The following is a 15,390-nucleotide window of genomic DNA, read 5'->3' as shown; positions in this document are numbered from 1 at the left end:
ATGGAAATTGGAATTGGAATGGATATCAAATAGTACTTGATAATAGTAATGGTTTTGGTGAAAGTATTTTGAATGTTTGGTAGTAGGGTGGAATGTGAAAGATTATTAATAGTTGACTAAGGGAGGAGGAAGCGAAATGAAACACTTATTTTATTAGGGAATGAGTTTTGCAATTAAGGGGTAATCAAAACCCATAGTAGTAGTATTTTCAAAAAAAAAACTCATAGTAGTGTTTTAAAAACCTGTCAACCAAACAATAAAAATGATTTTGATACTCATTCCTGATAGCTAAACATGTCAATCAAACACACCCTTAATCTTAAAATTAATATATCGTGAATAATTAAAAAAAATCGAACTAAAAATGTCAATGAATAGGATTCATGCCATGTTCATCAAAGATATAAACCTTCAGGGGACTATATTAGCTATGAGGCAGAAGGCATTGAGTTAAAGAGTTAACAAATAGCAGCGTGCAAGCTCTGATGTTTCAGGTGTCAAGGGGAAGTCAAGTGTTGAGTCAAAACGTTCTGAAGCTTCTCTACATATAGATAATCAAGTGTGCAAGCTCAATAACAGTTTGAGAAAATGAATGGGAAATGTTTTACTATGTTCTCCAAGAGCACTATGAGGATCTTTAACCATAAATATAGCAGATGTTAGTCTAGTATAGGAAGATCATTGATATCCTTCCCATCCTTCCTAAAATATATGCTTGCAGAAGAATTTTTTTTTTTTTTAACTTCTTGTCACTGATATATATTATATATAAAAATATATTATCTTGGATAACAATTGCTGGTTACACCTTGCAAATGGCTGATTCTGATGTTTCATCGTGCTTCAAATTCAAAGGTTACTGCAAATAATATCAAAGGAGCAAATTAGCTCTACATTCGTATTGTATCACATTCTAGTAACACAAATATCAGAAAGATTAAACATCAGAGCTTATTTAGTTTTTTACAAGCTTAATGATTAGGGAAACAATAAACTTAAGAGAAGTTCTATGGGATTATCGACTTCTCTGGAAAAATGAGATTTTACACAAGTTTTAAGAGAGTTTTTAGTTATAGAGAACTTCTTTCTCTTCTTCTTTCTTCCAAAAAAGTTCCTGCAGTAACTTTCCTGACAAATTCACCTTCATCTATCAAAAAATTAAATATGGATGTTATACTACACCACAACAATGGGAGTGTTAATTGCACTTTTTGAATTCGTAACTTTTCTGGTATAGTGTGCATATAATCATATTTCACTTCCTAGGGATTTTATCAATGTTTTATCCAATTGTTTTCATTGCCACTGCAAGAAATCATCTATCAATGAGAAATCAGAAATGTCCTGTAGAAGTAGTTTTGACGTCTACAGTTTAATGAACTGAGTATGTATGCATGAGCAATAAATCAATAATAGCTCCAGAAGGGGAACTGGAGAATAAAGGCTTGCAGCAATATATATGGGCGAGTAGATCCAATATCTTTCACTTACCATCACCTTCAACGGAAGGTTCTTCCTTCTTCGTTTCAGAATCCTTCTTCTCTGCAGCAGTTTGTTGCAAAAACTGCTGAATGGTTCTCCAATAGCGATCACCACCAGCCAACCATGTATCCATATGCATTCCGTTAGGAAATTCCACAAATAAGCATTGTTTGTTGCGTGCAGCAGCCTTAGCGTATAGCATCTCCATGTGTGACGGGGGGACCATTTCATCTTGTAATCCAGAGAGAAAAAGTATTGGTTGTTTGATCTGCAGTTAAAAGTCTCAAAACTGTAAATGACGCAAGTTGTGTGGACAGAAAAGAACAAATTGAAGACAATAACAAAGGGGAAACAGATAAATCTTTGCAAAGGAGCCACCCTTTACTTAACAATTTTAAGAAACAAAATGTGGACAAATTAACTTACAATAAGCACTTAACACTGATTTTATAAAAACACGAACTTTAGCATTCTGGCATACATACAAGTATGAACTAAGTCAAGGTAAAGACTGGAACGTAGCATATCAACAAGAAGTCAAAACAAGACCCAAAAAAAGGATATGTGGTTAACATGAAAACTTCATGCATTAGTTTTTGCTCATAACAAACATTCAAACACCAAGCAGGCAAGCAGATCCTCCTAAAATTATTCTTCCAAGCATAAAGGATAAAACATAAATGCTAAATGCCTTTTCAAGTTATTGTCCATCAATAATTAAAACATAAGGGCAATAACTCAATATCCTGACCTCGCCAACAACATCAATGGTATTCCATGGAGATCTAACAACAAAGTTAAGAAGTTTGGGTCCCTTTGAACCACTGCCTCCAATAAACCACTTCAAGAAGGGAAGGAGAACTCCAGCCATGTCAAGGATAGAGGTGAAAGTATTCTCCAAAATAAGTGCAGCAACCTGTAATTGTAAAGTGCCCCACAATATTGTAGGTTAAAGATGGATTTGCATCAGTACATTGTAAAACAGAGAAGCAGAATATCATTTAAATCACTAAAAGAAGCAGAAGAAGAAGGTGAAAGCAGATTCAATAATGATCTTAGATCTCCAAGGTTACAGGTGCTTATCCAATTACCAGAAGACACAGATTCAAAGTAAAAGAATAAGCAATATACAAGACTTAGAAATAAGTAACTACAATCAGGTAGCAGGGCATATTTTTATATAAATAAAATCAACACAAATTCATTAGACTGATACCTTATCAGGATTATTTTTAGTAAGCACAGCTCCAACTGCTCCACCTAGTGACCTTCCAAACACAACTATTCTTGATGTATCAATATCTGTCCTCTGAACCAGATGATCTAATGCTGCCTATATGGAAGACAGCAGCATACATTAGAACCCAAACTGATGATATGCATGAAAAACGGTGAGACGAAGTTCTGGGGACTGGGGGCATACAAAACCTGAGCGTCCTTTGTTATTCCATGTTGAGAAGGGTATCCATCACTGGCACCATATCTGTGTACAAGAAAAAAACAAGCTTATTATGCATCAACAAGTTATTGCCAAGGCAAACTACAGGGGATAAAGTCAATAGTTAGCATACCCTCGGTATGAAAGCATAAAAACATTGCAATTCAATCGTTGTAACAATATGCGGACCATTTCAAGACGATGGGCAATATCTGAAGTTGACTAGTTAAGGCTAAACCAAGTGTAACTAAGTAATGATAAGAAATTTGAAAAGAACAAACATCGCCCAAAATAACAAGAAAAGGATACTTCCAGCATTTTCCTGAAAAAAGAGGATAGTTGGGCCTGCAATACAAAATTAAACCACCAGCAACCATCATGAGCAAACTCACACAAGAAACAGGCAACAAATCATTTATTATCACAATCTGCAACTCTGCAACATTCTTAAAGTAGTCTCAAAGATTAATTATAGTTTATATGTAACAGCTAAGCAACCTAGAGACATTACTACTCAATAACATAGCTATTTACATTTTGCAAAAGAAATTCACTTCCTAGCATCTTATCAGTAGATATCATAAATAGAAGTAACAAAATCATTATTGCCACTTCAGATGAACTAATTTCAATTATTACAATAATTTCTCAAACTCTGCAATCCAACAGCCTATACCTCAGAAATTGAAGCTCACCTAAAAGTATAAACACATACACCAATAATACCACCAAGTTACAAAACTGGCATTTGATAGAAATTAATCTCCTGTTCTGAATTTGCCAACAAGTTATTAACACAGACCAACACAGACCTTTAGTTCATAATCTGAAATGACCTAGTAAGTTCCAGATCATGAACTCTTGAGCAAGATCCAAGAAAAAGTGAAAATCAACAAAAGATGGCATTGGCTGACTAAAATTAGGTCAACATGACCCTCAGAGTCCAGTATATTCTTCAACAATACAATAAAATGAGACATACAATCCTAAATTCCATACAAATTCAAGTGAGATAAATCCTCATTTCAGCAAATTGGCAGCACAGCTGGGTTGAAAAGTAAGGAAAAATCATATATACGTAGAGAAGGGGGGAACCTCGGCAGTCGGGCATGAGCTTGATGAACCAGGCATGGAGGCGCACGCCATCTGAAGATCTGAGCCAGACGTCTTCGTAGAGAAGACGGAGACGAGCCGGCGTGATCGGATAGGACTTGGTGAGGCCAGGCAACACCGGCACGTACACAAGCTTCTCCTGGAACGCCACCAGCAACGCCATTCCGGCCACCACTATCCCTCCCACTCCGTACGCCAAATAGCTCATGTACGACACCATCGTAACTTTGAATTCCTTTTCCGATTCTCTCTCTCTCTCTCTCTCTCTAGCTCGATGTGTATGTGTATGTATGTATATGTGATTTTTGTATATCTATCTATTACACCGTCTTTCTCTCTCTTACCGATGATGCAACTTGGTACCTTTGATTCCTTGAAAAAACAAATGAAACGAGCCCACTTCACTACTTCTCACTTCTTGCTATGATACTAACAGGTGTATTATTGTTTTTTATTCCATTTTCATTTATGCTAAAATAGGTAACATTATGGTATGATTGAGTGGAAAGAGACTCATTCATCCTTAATTTGGTCTTTGACTTTGGAGGTAGAGAAGTCTTAAATCTCTAGATCAGTTATCTCATACAATAGAGGTGTGCCTACAATTCAGTCAAAGAATTAATCATAGTGTCCAACAGTGAAAATTATAAGCTATACCTATAAAAAAAAAATCCTGCTAAAATATGTGATTGTTTTTTATACTGTAAAATACGGGCACCAAGGAAAATCGGAAAATACAATCTTTTATTGCCTCAAGGATCCAAACCCGGTTACAAGTCAATAAGTGCTCAAAGGGGTCGGCAGTGGGCTTCCCTACTGTCCGAGCTCTCTTTAAGTCTTAGTCTAGAAACAGCCAAAAGATCCTCCCTCCCCTCATAAATGCGCTATTTATAAGGGAGAAAAGTGCGGGTGCCGGACCTCCGACATGGTGGGAACGTGGCGCACATGCGTCCGCCCCACCCCGCACCCATGCGGGAAAGAGCACGTGTCAGTCGTGGGCATGCCACGTTGTGGACGGGTCGGGGCACTGTTCGACTCGTGACCTCCGAGCTGACCACAGTCATCCCGACCTTCCGGTCCCCCGACCGTAACCCCTCCGACCGAATCTGGAGTGTATCCGACCGGTCCTGGATAATATTTACTATCAGTTTTTATTGACTTAAAATAATGTGTAACAATTTTTTTTATTTCTTCTATTGGAAAAAATAACAACAAATGTTAGGGAGTGAGTGAAGTAAAACTAAAAATAGTATTCCGTATTTTCTTTTTTTCTTTTTTGCTGATATTAAGGTATGTTGGTAGTAGTAGGTAAGAGAGGTTGTTTGTTAGCGTGTACTTGACTTGATGAGTTGGTGTGCATATAATTTTATTTTTATTAATTTTGTATATTATATAATTAAATTATGACATTATAATACTTCGATTAAATATTGCATTGATTAGACATACATATTATTTATATGATTTGTACTAACACATACAGAAATATACAAATTATCATTCCACAATATATTATTTGATTCACGCACACATTATGTTAACTAAATTTGTACGCTATGCATACCGAGTTTCCAAGCTATCCTAATATAGTTTGTAGGAACAAATACAAAAGTATACAAGTTTTGCTGGCATATTATACTAAAAATAGATATACACATGATACTAATCAAGTTTACATGTTATCTTTTACTCATCATTATTCTTTGATTTGCAGGAAAGTCCGGAAGCTTCTACCAATTCAAAAGTTGATAAGCTCACAACTCCTACATAAAGTCAAACTAAAAAAGTCTATAAACAATCAGGGTGTCGTTTGAATTTCTGTGGCCCAATTCTTGTAAATAAATGAGAAGAAAATTGGAATAGAGAAAATTGAATTATGTCAAAGATTTTGAATAATTTTGCTATAATCATGCATGCTCAATTAATTAGGAGAGAGAAGTGAAAATTGAATTGCAATTTTAGTAATCAAAGAAATTTGAAGGAAAGTTGTAAAATTAATAGAGGAAGGAATAATATGGTGGTGTATAATTTGAAAAAAAAAAAAACAAAAAAACAAAACAAAACCTGATAAGTTTTAGGCAAGACAAAAAAACGAGTGAAGGAATGTAGGCTTAATTACATATATTTCTTCCTTCTTTTTTTTTTCTTTAAGCAACTAGGTCAAAAATAGATATTGTGCTCTCTAAAATTGAAGCATTGTGTTGTTGGGTATTATGCACTGGCCAAAAATCAACCATATAAACAACTCTCATGAAAAGTCAAACTTGAAACTTTGTGATTATCAAATCACCAACGTTATGACCCTAACTGGCAAAGGACAACAATGATATAAACTAATCTAGTTGTCCATAAGCTCAAATCAATAGGGTCAATAAACAGCCTCCACTTAAAGTCAAACTTGTAACCAAGTTACCAAATCATGGAAACATCAAACTCGTTTGGTTCGCTGGAAAATATTTGAAGGAAATGGAACTCAAATTCCATGGAAAACAAATTACCAGGAAAATAGATTCTATTGTTTGGTTGGTGGAAAAGAAATTACTAAGAATATGAATTGTTAAGGAAAACTTTTTCCAATGGAACTTGTTTTCCATCAAACCAAACAACATAAAACACCATTTTCCCCCACTTTAAGGAAAACATTTTCCATCCAACCAAACACCCCCTTAAAAGAAAAAAAAAAGAGTTAATTCCAGCAATGGTCCTCCGACTATGTTGATTTTCCAAAATTAGTCCCCAACTTTTAATTTGGACAATTTAGGTTCCTTGACTTTCAAATTTTTTTCCAATGTTGGTCCTTTCGTCAAATTTTGGTTAAATTGAGGTCCAATGAAAGGGTAAAATTGTTCGTTCACTTGTATACTCGTATTTCTTCTGTCCTATACGTTATATATATGAATATAATATCAGTCGAAGAGACATCGAATGAGACTATATGGCTTCGATTGAGACTTCGACTGAGATTATATTCATATATACAACGTATAGAATATGAGAAATACGAGTAATAATACACTAAACATGTGAACGGACAATCTTACCCCTTCATTTGACCTCAATTGAACCAAAATTTAACGAAAAGATCAATATTGAAAAGAATTTGAAAGTCAAGGGACCTAAATTGTCCAAATTAAAAGTCGATGACTAATTTTGGAAAATCAACATAGTCGAAGGACCATTGGTGGAATTAACTCAAAAAAAAATCCATTGCATGACAAACAAGACCTTAATCCTTAACAAAGGCATCCACATTCAACATATATTAGCAATAGCAGTAAAGATAACTTAGTTGCTTCCCTATCAGTGAACAACATAAAATTTAATGGTTACACGACAGACTAAGCATTACCTTAAAGTCATCAAAAAGAAAAAGGTCAAGCATGCCTTATTGCAGTTCCTAAGAAAAAAAAAAAAAAAAGGACCAAACTAAACACATAAACTTCTTCACAGGAAAAGTAACAAATAGCCAAGGATGAACTGCCTGCCCAGTGAGGAACTCCTCACCGGACAACCGGAGAATACGCGTTGCAAGTAAGCCCGCCCCCGCCTTGCATGGAAGCAGCAGCGGCCGCCATGTGAGAAGGCAGGCTCGAGAGCCTGTGATGATGATCAGGCGGCTGGAACATGACGTTGCCATGAACGCCCTGAGACATCCCGTGTGGAGTAGAGGCAGTTGAAGCCTTGTGGCGCTTCGCAGAATCACTCCCAGAACCGCAGTTCATTGACAGCGATTCTTGCAGCTTCTTCGTGCTAAGGAATCGCCCGCCCGAGCCCCTAACCCTGTTCACCGCATGAAGATGGCGAGACTCGTGCAGGTATGGCTGCAACACCATTTAAACACGCAATCATCAGTCACATTTCTTTTTTGTTTTTTTAGTACTACTGACTTTGTTACAATGTAATATAGTCACATTTCATTATTTGGACACGACACAAGTTCAGATATTGCAGCCTAAACGTCTTCGAGTGTGAAAAACTTACGAAACTAAAATATTATCAACTTGTAGCTAAGAAACAACGAACTAGCTGAGCAGAAAGTAATACAAACCCTTCTAGTTTTCACGAGCTTGTTTTGCGCCTCAAGCTTTGCACGAATTTGCCTCCTCCTCAGTATTCCATGGTACTGTTTTGCATTGACATAAATCGGTCCATCTTCTGCAAGATCGAGTGGCAATGGTACCCGAGCAGGTGCAATCCCGACCATTTGAGGCTGAAGTTGATTACAATTAGAAACGACAATTAATCCAACGCAATATCTAAGAGTGAACTAAAAAAACATATAACATCCACAATCCTTTTCCTGTTATTCATTAATAGCTGAGATTCTGAGAACCGATTTTCATCTTCAATTATTACACACAGGGAAAAAGTCTACTCAGTTTCTTAAGAGTGTGAGAAACCGAGCTAAAACCATGTTGCCATCAATGCAAACGAAGTATATTCTCAAACACGTAAAGATACACGAAGTATATATACTCACAAAAGGCTGAGGTCCATAAGCAGTAAATAAGCCACTGAAGTATGGATCTGAGTAATTGTAATTCGAGTGAATCTGAAACGAGAAACTGAAAGATCAGACTAATGGATAAAACCTCGAATAAAAACCCTCATCATAATGGTAGCTTACCGTGGATGGACCCATTTCACCTTGGGCTGGATTCACAGGAAATTCTGGGTTGCTAATAACGAACATAGGCTTGATTTGAGCAGGTACGTGCTTCCCACGACTTTCTTCTTGAAATGAGTCAATAAAAACAATAGGTTTAGTTGTGGCTTCGTCATTTTAGGACATGATGAAGCTTCATTGATGATAATACAGCTCATATGAAGAGGACAAGGAAAAGTGGAAAACTAGGAAATGGTCCAAATTGTGACCACATGGTGGCATTAAACAACATTTATAAAAGAAATAGGAGTACATATAGGAATTGCCACTAAATTTCGGTTTTAAAAACTATCCAGTTGCAGTCCTCCATTTCAAGTAATCATGTACCCCAAGTCAAACTAATCATAGCAGCAGTATGAGTATAAAATGCATAGCCAACCAAAACGGTTGGATTGCACGTGCTCCATTTCAACTAAAAGCCTAAGCTGATAGTTGGATTGCACATTTATGTTTATATATTATATGCTCAACAAAGACTACGAGTATCACTGGTTCAGTAGTGAGTACCGGATCCAGATGAAGCGCACTGGTCTTGAGAAGTAGTTTTCCTTGCAGCGGTAACTTCCCTCGGGGACTGAAACGACGACTGAGCAGGAGGCGAGGCATGGCCTTGTAACTGCAGGCTTAAAGGCTCCATGTCCTGAAAGTAAGTAGATGAAAATTACGGTTTTGAGGTCACATTCTATGATGCAGCCCGAGAGGACTGTACTGTTGTTCATGTTAATTCCGTGATGATGAGCAATGGACAGCAAAAACAGATCATCCAACACATAGAATCTCGTACTAAGCCTTTCTCGGGCTAAATTAAACTTTGAAGTGATTGAACACATACAGATACAGCCATTCACTTATTCAAGCATTGAAGTCGGAGACATAATCACCTAATTCTTCAAACACAACGCTATGTACTTTTCACTAGCAATCGGCACCAAAAGTGACATATCTTAAGGTTGTATATGCTAATGTTGAATCACATGTTGCTACAAATGTGTCAATTTAGTAATATAACTTAAGCATACAACACTAAATAGGCATACGATGAAGATTTCATACGACAACAGAGTAGAAAATCATAAACTTAAAGGTGCATCAGATTATAATCAGATAGAAAAGCAAACGATATTGCACAAATCTAAATTGAAAAGCAACGAATATGCCCCCGCCCCTTTCGTGGACGAGATGGAATTCATATGCTATGGAGGAAAAAAAAGGTTAGCTTGATAGCCAGGCTGTTCTTAAACCGGAACTGAAAATCATAAACCCTTCTCAAGCGTACTTCTCAAATAAGCCCCGAGGAATCCAAATCTTCGAGCCCTTTTTCCTCGAGGACTGCACTACATTAAACGCCTCTCGAACTCTCAAACTGCATATCTTCAGGACTTCCAGTTTTATGTTTTAAACCCAGGAACCACTCAATACCAAACTGTGATTCCACAACAAGTCAAAAACAACAGGGTCTTCAATTGTGAAGTGGGGACCCTGAACTAACAAGTTGAAAATATTATAGCAATCCCACAAGAACATGAACTCACAATTCCAAAATTATAGACAAAGATTATTAAATTAATTAGTACATAGTTGGCAAAGGGGGGCTAAGAATACAAAAGGGTTGGTGAGCTTTTGCTGTGTATGAGGTTTCAATGGAGTCAAGAAAGGAATAGTAAACGATAACCTAAAACAAATTTGTCACCTGCCCAAAATGTCACCATAATCCATCGCTATTTCATCGATGGCAACACAGACCTAACTAGTCAGATCAAATGGGAACCTCAAACTGTAGCATCCAAAATCAAATCAAGAATTTCTGCTAATGATGAAACCAACAAATTAACAGATCTCTATCTTCCACTACAATCAATCACCAAGCAACACAACCACTCTCATCAATCATGGACACAACAAAACTGTGTACTAAATCATTTCAGACCAAACAAATGACCATTTCATCATTTACAATAGGCCCAGAGTCCTGGAAACAAACCAAATGTTTCCCTTTTCTTTTTTTCTTTCTTTTGTTGGTAGGAAATAGAGGGGGGTGGGATTTGAGTAAAGAAAACACAAACATAAACCACTCCCCCTAACAAAGCTACTTAAGGAGTTAAGGATACCCAGTATAGATACAGATGAACATTCCATCATTTAAACCCAAAACAGAACCATTCAAAAGGTCAACAAAAAGTCAACCATCTGTCCAGATCCTTTCCCCATTACCAGGCACCTGAAGTCCTTCATACATTCAAGATCAAAAATAAGACCAGAGCATATAAATACAACAAAAAACAGCTGCCTGCAAACAAGAAGTCAAACCCCAGTTCTTATTCAAGGAAATCTTTTGACAAAACAAAAAATAGTAAAATACCACCCAAAGGCAGCACCTTTACTCATTAATTTCTTACCCATCTAAAGAATCACCACCAAGAACAAAACTCATAACTCCAAAACCCCATGCATTAAAGATTACAGAGCAAAACCCAGAAACAGCATCAGAAAATCAAAAGAGACCAAGAAACAGCAATAAAGGTGCAGTCTTTTCACCAGAACAAGAACTCAAAACCCCATTTTTTGCAATACCCAGCAACGGGAAACTGTATATCATGTACACACTCACGCATATAAATATAAAATATATATGCACACATGGGTAGTCGCTGAAAATGGAAAGGGAGAGGGACAGAGAGAGAGAGACCTTTGGGATCTGGTAAGATTAGAAGAGGAAAGATACACAAGTGTTGCCTGTTGGGATGAAATTAGGCATGTTTCCTCCCTAGAAACTCTCTCTCTCACTAGAAATTCTCTTTCTCCCTCCCTCTAAAACAAATAGCAAGAATCTTTGGTGCACGTTCCTTCCAGACTACGATGTATACAACTATACACTAATAAGCTAAATTGTTTAGTATATATATATATATATATATATATATATACACAAATATCTGATTAATCCCAGTAGAAAGCCACTTCACCCCTGGCACCCTTCACACCACCGAATGCAGTAACCCCACTTGGACTGCTGGGGTTTCTTTTAGTAATTCTAGAAATATTTATTGGTTGCAAATTAGACTTTAAACTCACTCAACTTTTACTTCAAGTTGTATGCAATATCGTAATGAGATTGTGTTTATAATATTGTTTGGGTTAAAATATAATTACAAAAGGACTCGTTTTATTAAATACGTTGACTATTTGAGTATTTGTTGTTCAAATAAAAATAATTCAATTCCTTTTATAACCCTAAGTTTTCCAGTTTTATCGAACTATATTCTAGATCACATGAACCCGTCAGAAAATTCATACACTTTTACGCACAAAGAGACTAATCAAAACTATCAATGTTCATAGTAGGAATTGCACCTCCACCATGCCGCTATAAGTAAGTCTTAAATGAGGCTTTTACTTTCATATAAGGTTACGTATTTAAATCTTACAAATAAAACAGAACTCCCTTTGACGTGCAATTGGTATCTAAGTTTTAAAAATATAAGATTTCATTTTAGTTATTGATTATTGTTGTATTGTCACATTTAGTCATTTTATTTTAATTTTATTTATTTATATCTCTAACTTTCATATATTTGCTACAATTAATTAGTCATTCATTTAAATTTTTATCATTCAACCGTTTAATAATAATGGCTAACATATAATTTCATTGTTCATAGTGAAATTTAAATATAAGACTAATTGTGGCAAACAAATGAAAATCAATTATTTAATAAAACAAAAGTAAAAGAATATGACTAAATGTGATAATATCACAATAGTTGATGACTAAAAATGAAACGTAGTGTTTTAAAAAGTTAAAATGGAACACTTTGGCTTCTCTCTTTTTTTTTCTTTTTTTTTTTTGAAGTGTGCAGTTAAATCAATTGTTAAGTTATCAATGGGTCATTTTGATATATTAAAAGAGAAGAAAGAAATAAACTTCTCATATACACAAAGTTTCTTTTTTCAAATGGTAACATAAAGAATAAAATAAAAATTGAAAAGTGTGTTCAAGTTGAACTATTTTTCAAATAGAAAATGCAAGTAAAATTATCTATTTTATTCACCTTTGTTTTTTCTTGAATACTTCACTGAGGCTCGAACCCACCACCTTCTGTATAAAAGGAAGGGTTTGATGCCACTGGACTACAAAGTCCTTGGCATCCAACTTTGTTAACATAATTAAAAACAATTTTTTTTTCTAAACAAAAACTACAGATAGCCCTTGAAGATCAATAGTTGTACCAAAAGAAATAACTAAAAACACATGTAAACAATGTGTTTTCTCTTGTTTTGTTTTGCTTTTGTTTTTTTTTTGGTTTTTTTTGTTTGGGGATTTATTTGTATTGTTTCCCTTCCACTTATGACTTCTTTGCTCATTCCACATTAGCAACACAAAGGGAAAAAAAAAAAGTTAGGAAAGCGTCGGACTTCATTTTATAATTTGTTTAGATAATATGCAAAGACGGCAAAGTATTAGTTTTTACTTAAGTAGCTTCTTTACAAAAAAAATTATATTGGAGATGTCAACCCCATTTATAGGATTTTTTTTGTGTGGGGCCAAATTTTATAAAAAATAAAAATAATATTTAAATTGGAGTAGTCGCCCGAGGGCAACCACTCCACGTGCGGCGTGCCTATTGGGCACCATATCCCTTTTCTTTTTCTCTTTTGCCAAAAAGTGAATTATTCTCCAAGAATTATGAGCATGTTAATTATACGATATTATTGTTACATGGTAGGGGTTGTTTTCCGATCTGATCGATTAGAGAACACACTACTAAGGACGAAAATGATTGATATCGACAAACATGCTTTATATATCCTTATCAAACTCGTCCCACATCATCTCCTATCCCCTCCCATCCAACATAACAAAAACCCATAAAATATCTCTAATTAAAATTGATCTTAAAAATAGAAAGATCATTCTTTTATTCATTATTAACTTGTATTTTCTATTTGTCAAATACTATATAGTATGATAACACCTTTATTTTTATTTTAAATTGGTGATCACATGATCAAACCTAAGCATTAGTTATTTAGATTAAAAAATATTGAGAAAGTATAAAATAAATATTACTTAAGAAACATAAATGTTATAAAAAAAAAACTTGTATTTTGTATTTAAAAGGTTAAATCATCACTTTTTATTAAAATAAAAATAGAAATGTTCTCAAAATACTATAGGAAAAAAAAAACATTATTCAACAGGTTCGCAGCTTTTGAACAAAAAGAAATTCTATTCATAACTTTTTATTAAAATAAAATAAAAATGTTCCCAAAATACTAAAGGAAAAAAATAAAAAATACAAAAAAAAAAAGAAAAGAAAGAGAGATGTAAAGACAAACAGAAGCCGCGCATTGTTCACCTGACTTATCATTCAAATCAGTTCACTCCCCTGTAACGTTAGTGTAGCTTTGAGAGCACAGTTCATAGCCGCCCCTCAACTATTTCAACGCCCACTCACGCGCTCATTAAACGTCACGTGCTCATGCTTTTGCTTGCGCGGCTTTCAACTACGACAACTCATCCAATCCAATTATTCCTTCTTCTTTTCTTTTTTACTTTTTTATTTTTTTGGAAACAATCCAATTATTCCTCAATAATCCCATTCCCATATTCTCATCTATATCACTATATATGCACATCAATTGTAGCCCCAAATTCACATATCCGCCTTATTTGACAATCAACGGTTAGCAGTTAGTTAACAGATATCAGATAACATATTGTATTAGTGGATTTGATCAGCGATTTATAAAAAAAATATTTGAAAAAATTAAGGGTGTGTTTAGTTGGTGGGTTCAGGCACAAGGTTTGGGTATTAAAGTGGTTGTTATTGTTTGGTTGATAGATTTTTATAATACTCCTATAGGTTTGGAATACCCCATTAATTGGAAAATCCATACCCTAATGAAATAAGGGTTTCATTCCCCTTCCTCCTTTCTTCCCCAACTATTAATAATCATTCCCATTCCACCCTACTACAAATCATGCAAAATACTTTCACCAAAACTCATTATCCTTACCAAGTATTTGATACCACTGATTCCGATTCTCATGTGCTAACCAAACACACCCTAACTGTTTTATTAGTGATTAACATGTAAAAAGACCTATAAGTAGTATTAAATAATTTTATTTGGTGTTTCTTGTGTTGTACATTTATAATTTCCTATCAAAGCTATACTCAATATTTTTTTTGCTTTTGTTAATTTTACCCTCACTATGTAAAATACAAACACATAAATACATGTGTATATATATAGTTCCTATAAATATAGTTTAATTTAATAATGTTTTTAAATTAATGAATAACGTGTATATAGTTTCATATGATTCTTCCTTTTATCTGAAAATTTAACTTCTATTCATTTTAACTTCTTTTTAAAAATTGAACTTCTATTCATGTGTATTTTATTTGATGAGGAATATATGTATCATTGACTTATTGCTAATAAAAATTTTCAATTTCATTTATTATGATATCAATATTAAAATCTAATTATAATAGAAGAAATTATAAGAAAAATTAATTGCATTTGCAAAAAGCTACTCAAATCTTTTTTGTTTTAAATACCTATTGTGTTCTATATATATATATATATATATATATATATATATATATATATATATATATATATATATATATATATATATATATATATATATATATATATATATATATATATATATATATAT

General features: G+C 34.4%; 2 protein-coding genes across 5 annotated transcripts; both read right to left on the bottom strand.

The window, feature by feature from the left end:
- Positions 1-488: 488 nt before the first annotated feature.
- On the bottom strand, positions 489-4,385 carry LOC116011771 (alpha/beta hydrolase domain-containing protein WAV2-like). The gene is made up of 8 exons (XM_031251172.1): positions 4,016-4,385; positions 3,230-3,265; positions 3,054-3,132; positions 2,911-2,965; positions 2,699-2,815; positions 2,234-2,398; positions 1,492-1,750; positions 489-859 (listed from the first exon to the last, which is right to left on the bottom strand). Exons 1-8 carry the CDS (start codon positions 4,251-4,253, stop codon positions 834-836), a joined length of 975 nt encoding a protein of 324 aa, XP_031107032.1. The 5' UTR covers positions 4,254-4,385; the 3' UTR covers positions 489-833.
- A 2,874-nt stretch (positions 4,386-7,259) lies between these two features.
- On the bottom strand, positions 7,260-11,562 carry LOC116011876 (nuclear transcription factor Y subunit A-7-like). Of its 4 annotated transcripts, none has more exons than XM_031251294.1 (6): positions 11,386-11,562; positions 9,207-9,339; positions 8,661-8,767; positions 8,514-8,585; positions 8,082-8,243; positions 7,260-7,854 (listed from the first exon to the last, which is right to left on the bottom strand). In XM_031251294.1, exons 2-6 carry the CDS (start codon positions 9,334-9,336, stop codon positions 7,534-7,536), a joined length of 792 nt encoding a protein of 263 aa, XP_031107154.1. In that variant the 5' UTR covers positions 9,337-9,339; positions 11,386-11,562; the 3' UTR covers positions 7,260-7,533. The 4 variants fall into 4 exon arrangements, with proteins under 4 accessions (XP_031107154.1, XP_031107157.1, XP_031107156.1 ...); XM_031251297.1 differs by having other exon boundaries at positions 8,661-8,764; XM_031251296.1 differs by lacking the exon at positions 11,386-11,562 and adding an exon at positions 11,096-11,377.
- Positions 11,563-15,390: the final 3,828 nt, after the last annotated feature.

This window comes from Ipomoea triloba, chromosome 3, assembly GCF_003576645.1.
Source record: "Ipomoea triloba cultivar NCNSP0323 chromosome 3, ASM357664v1".
Taxonomy (NCBI): domain Eukaryota; kingdom Viridiplantae; phylum Streptophyta; class Magnoliopsida; order Solanales; family Convolvulaceae; genus Ipomoea; species Ipomoea triloba.
The sequence above is the reverse complement of the archived record's forward strand: the minus strand, read 5'-3'. Positions and strand labels throughout refer to the sequence as shown.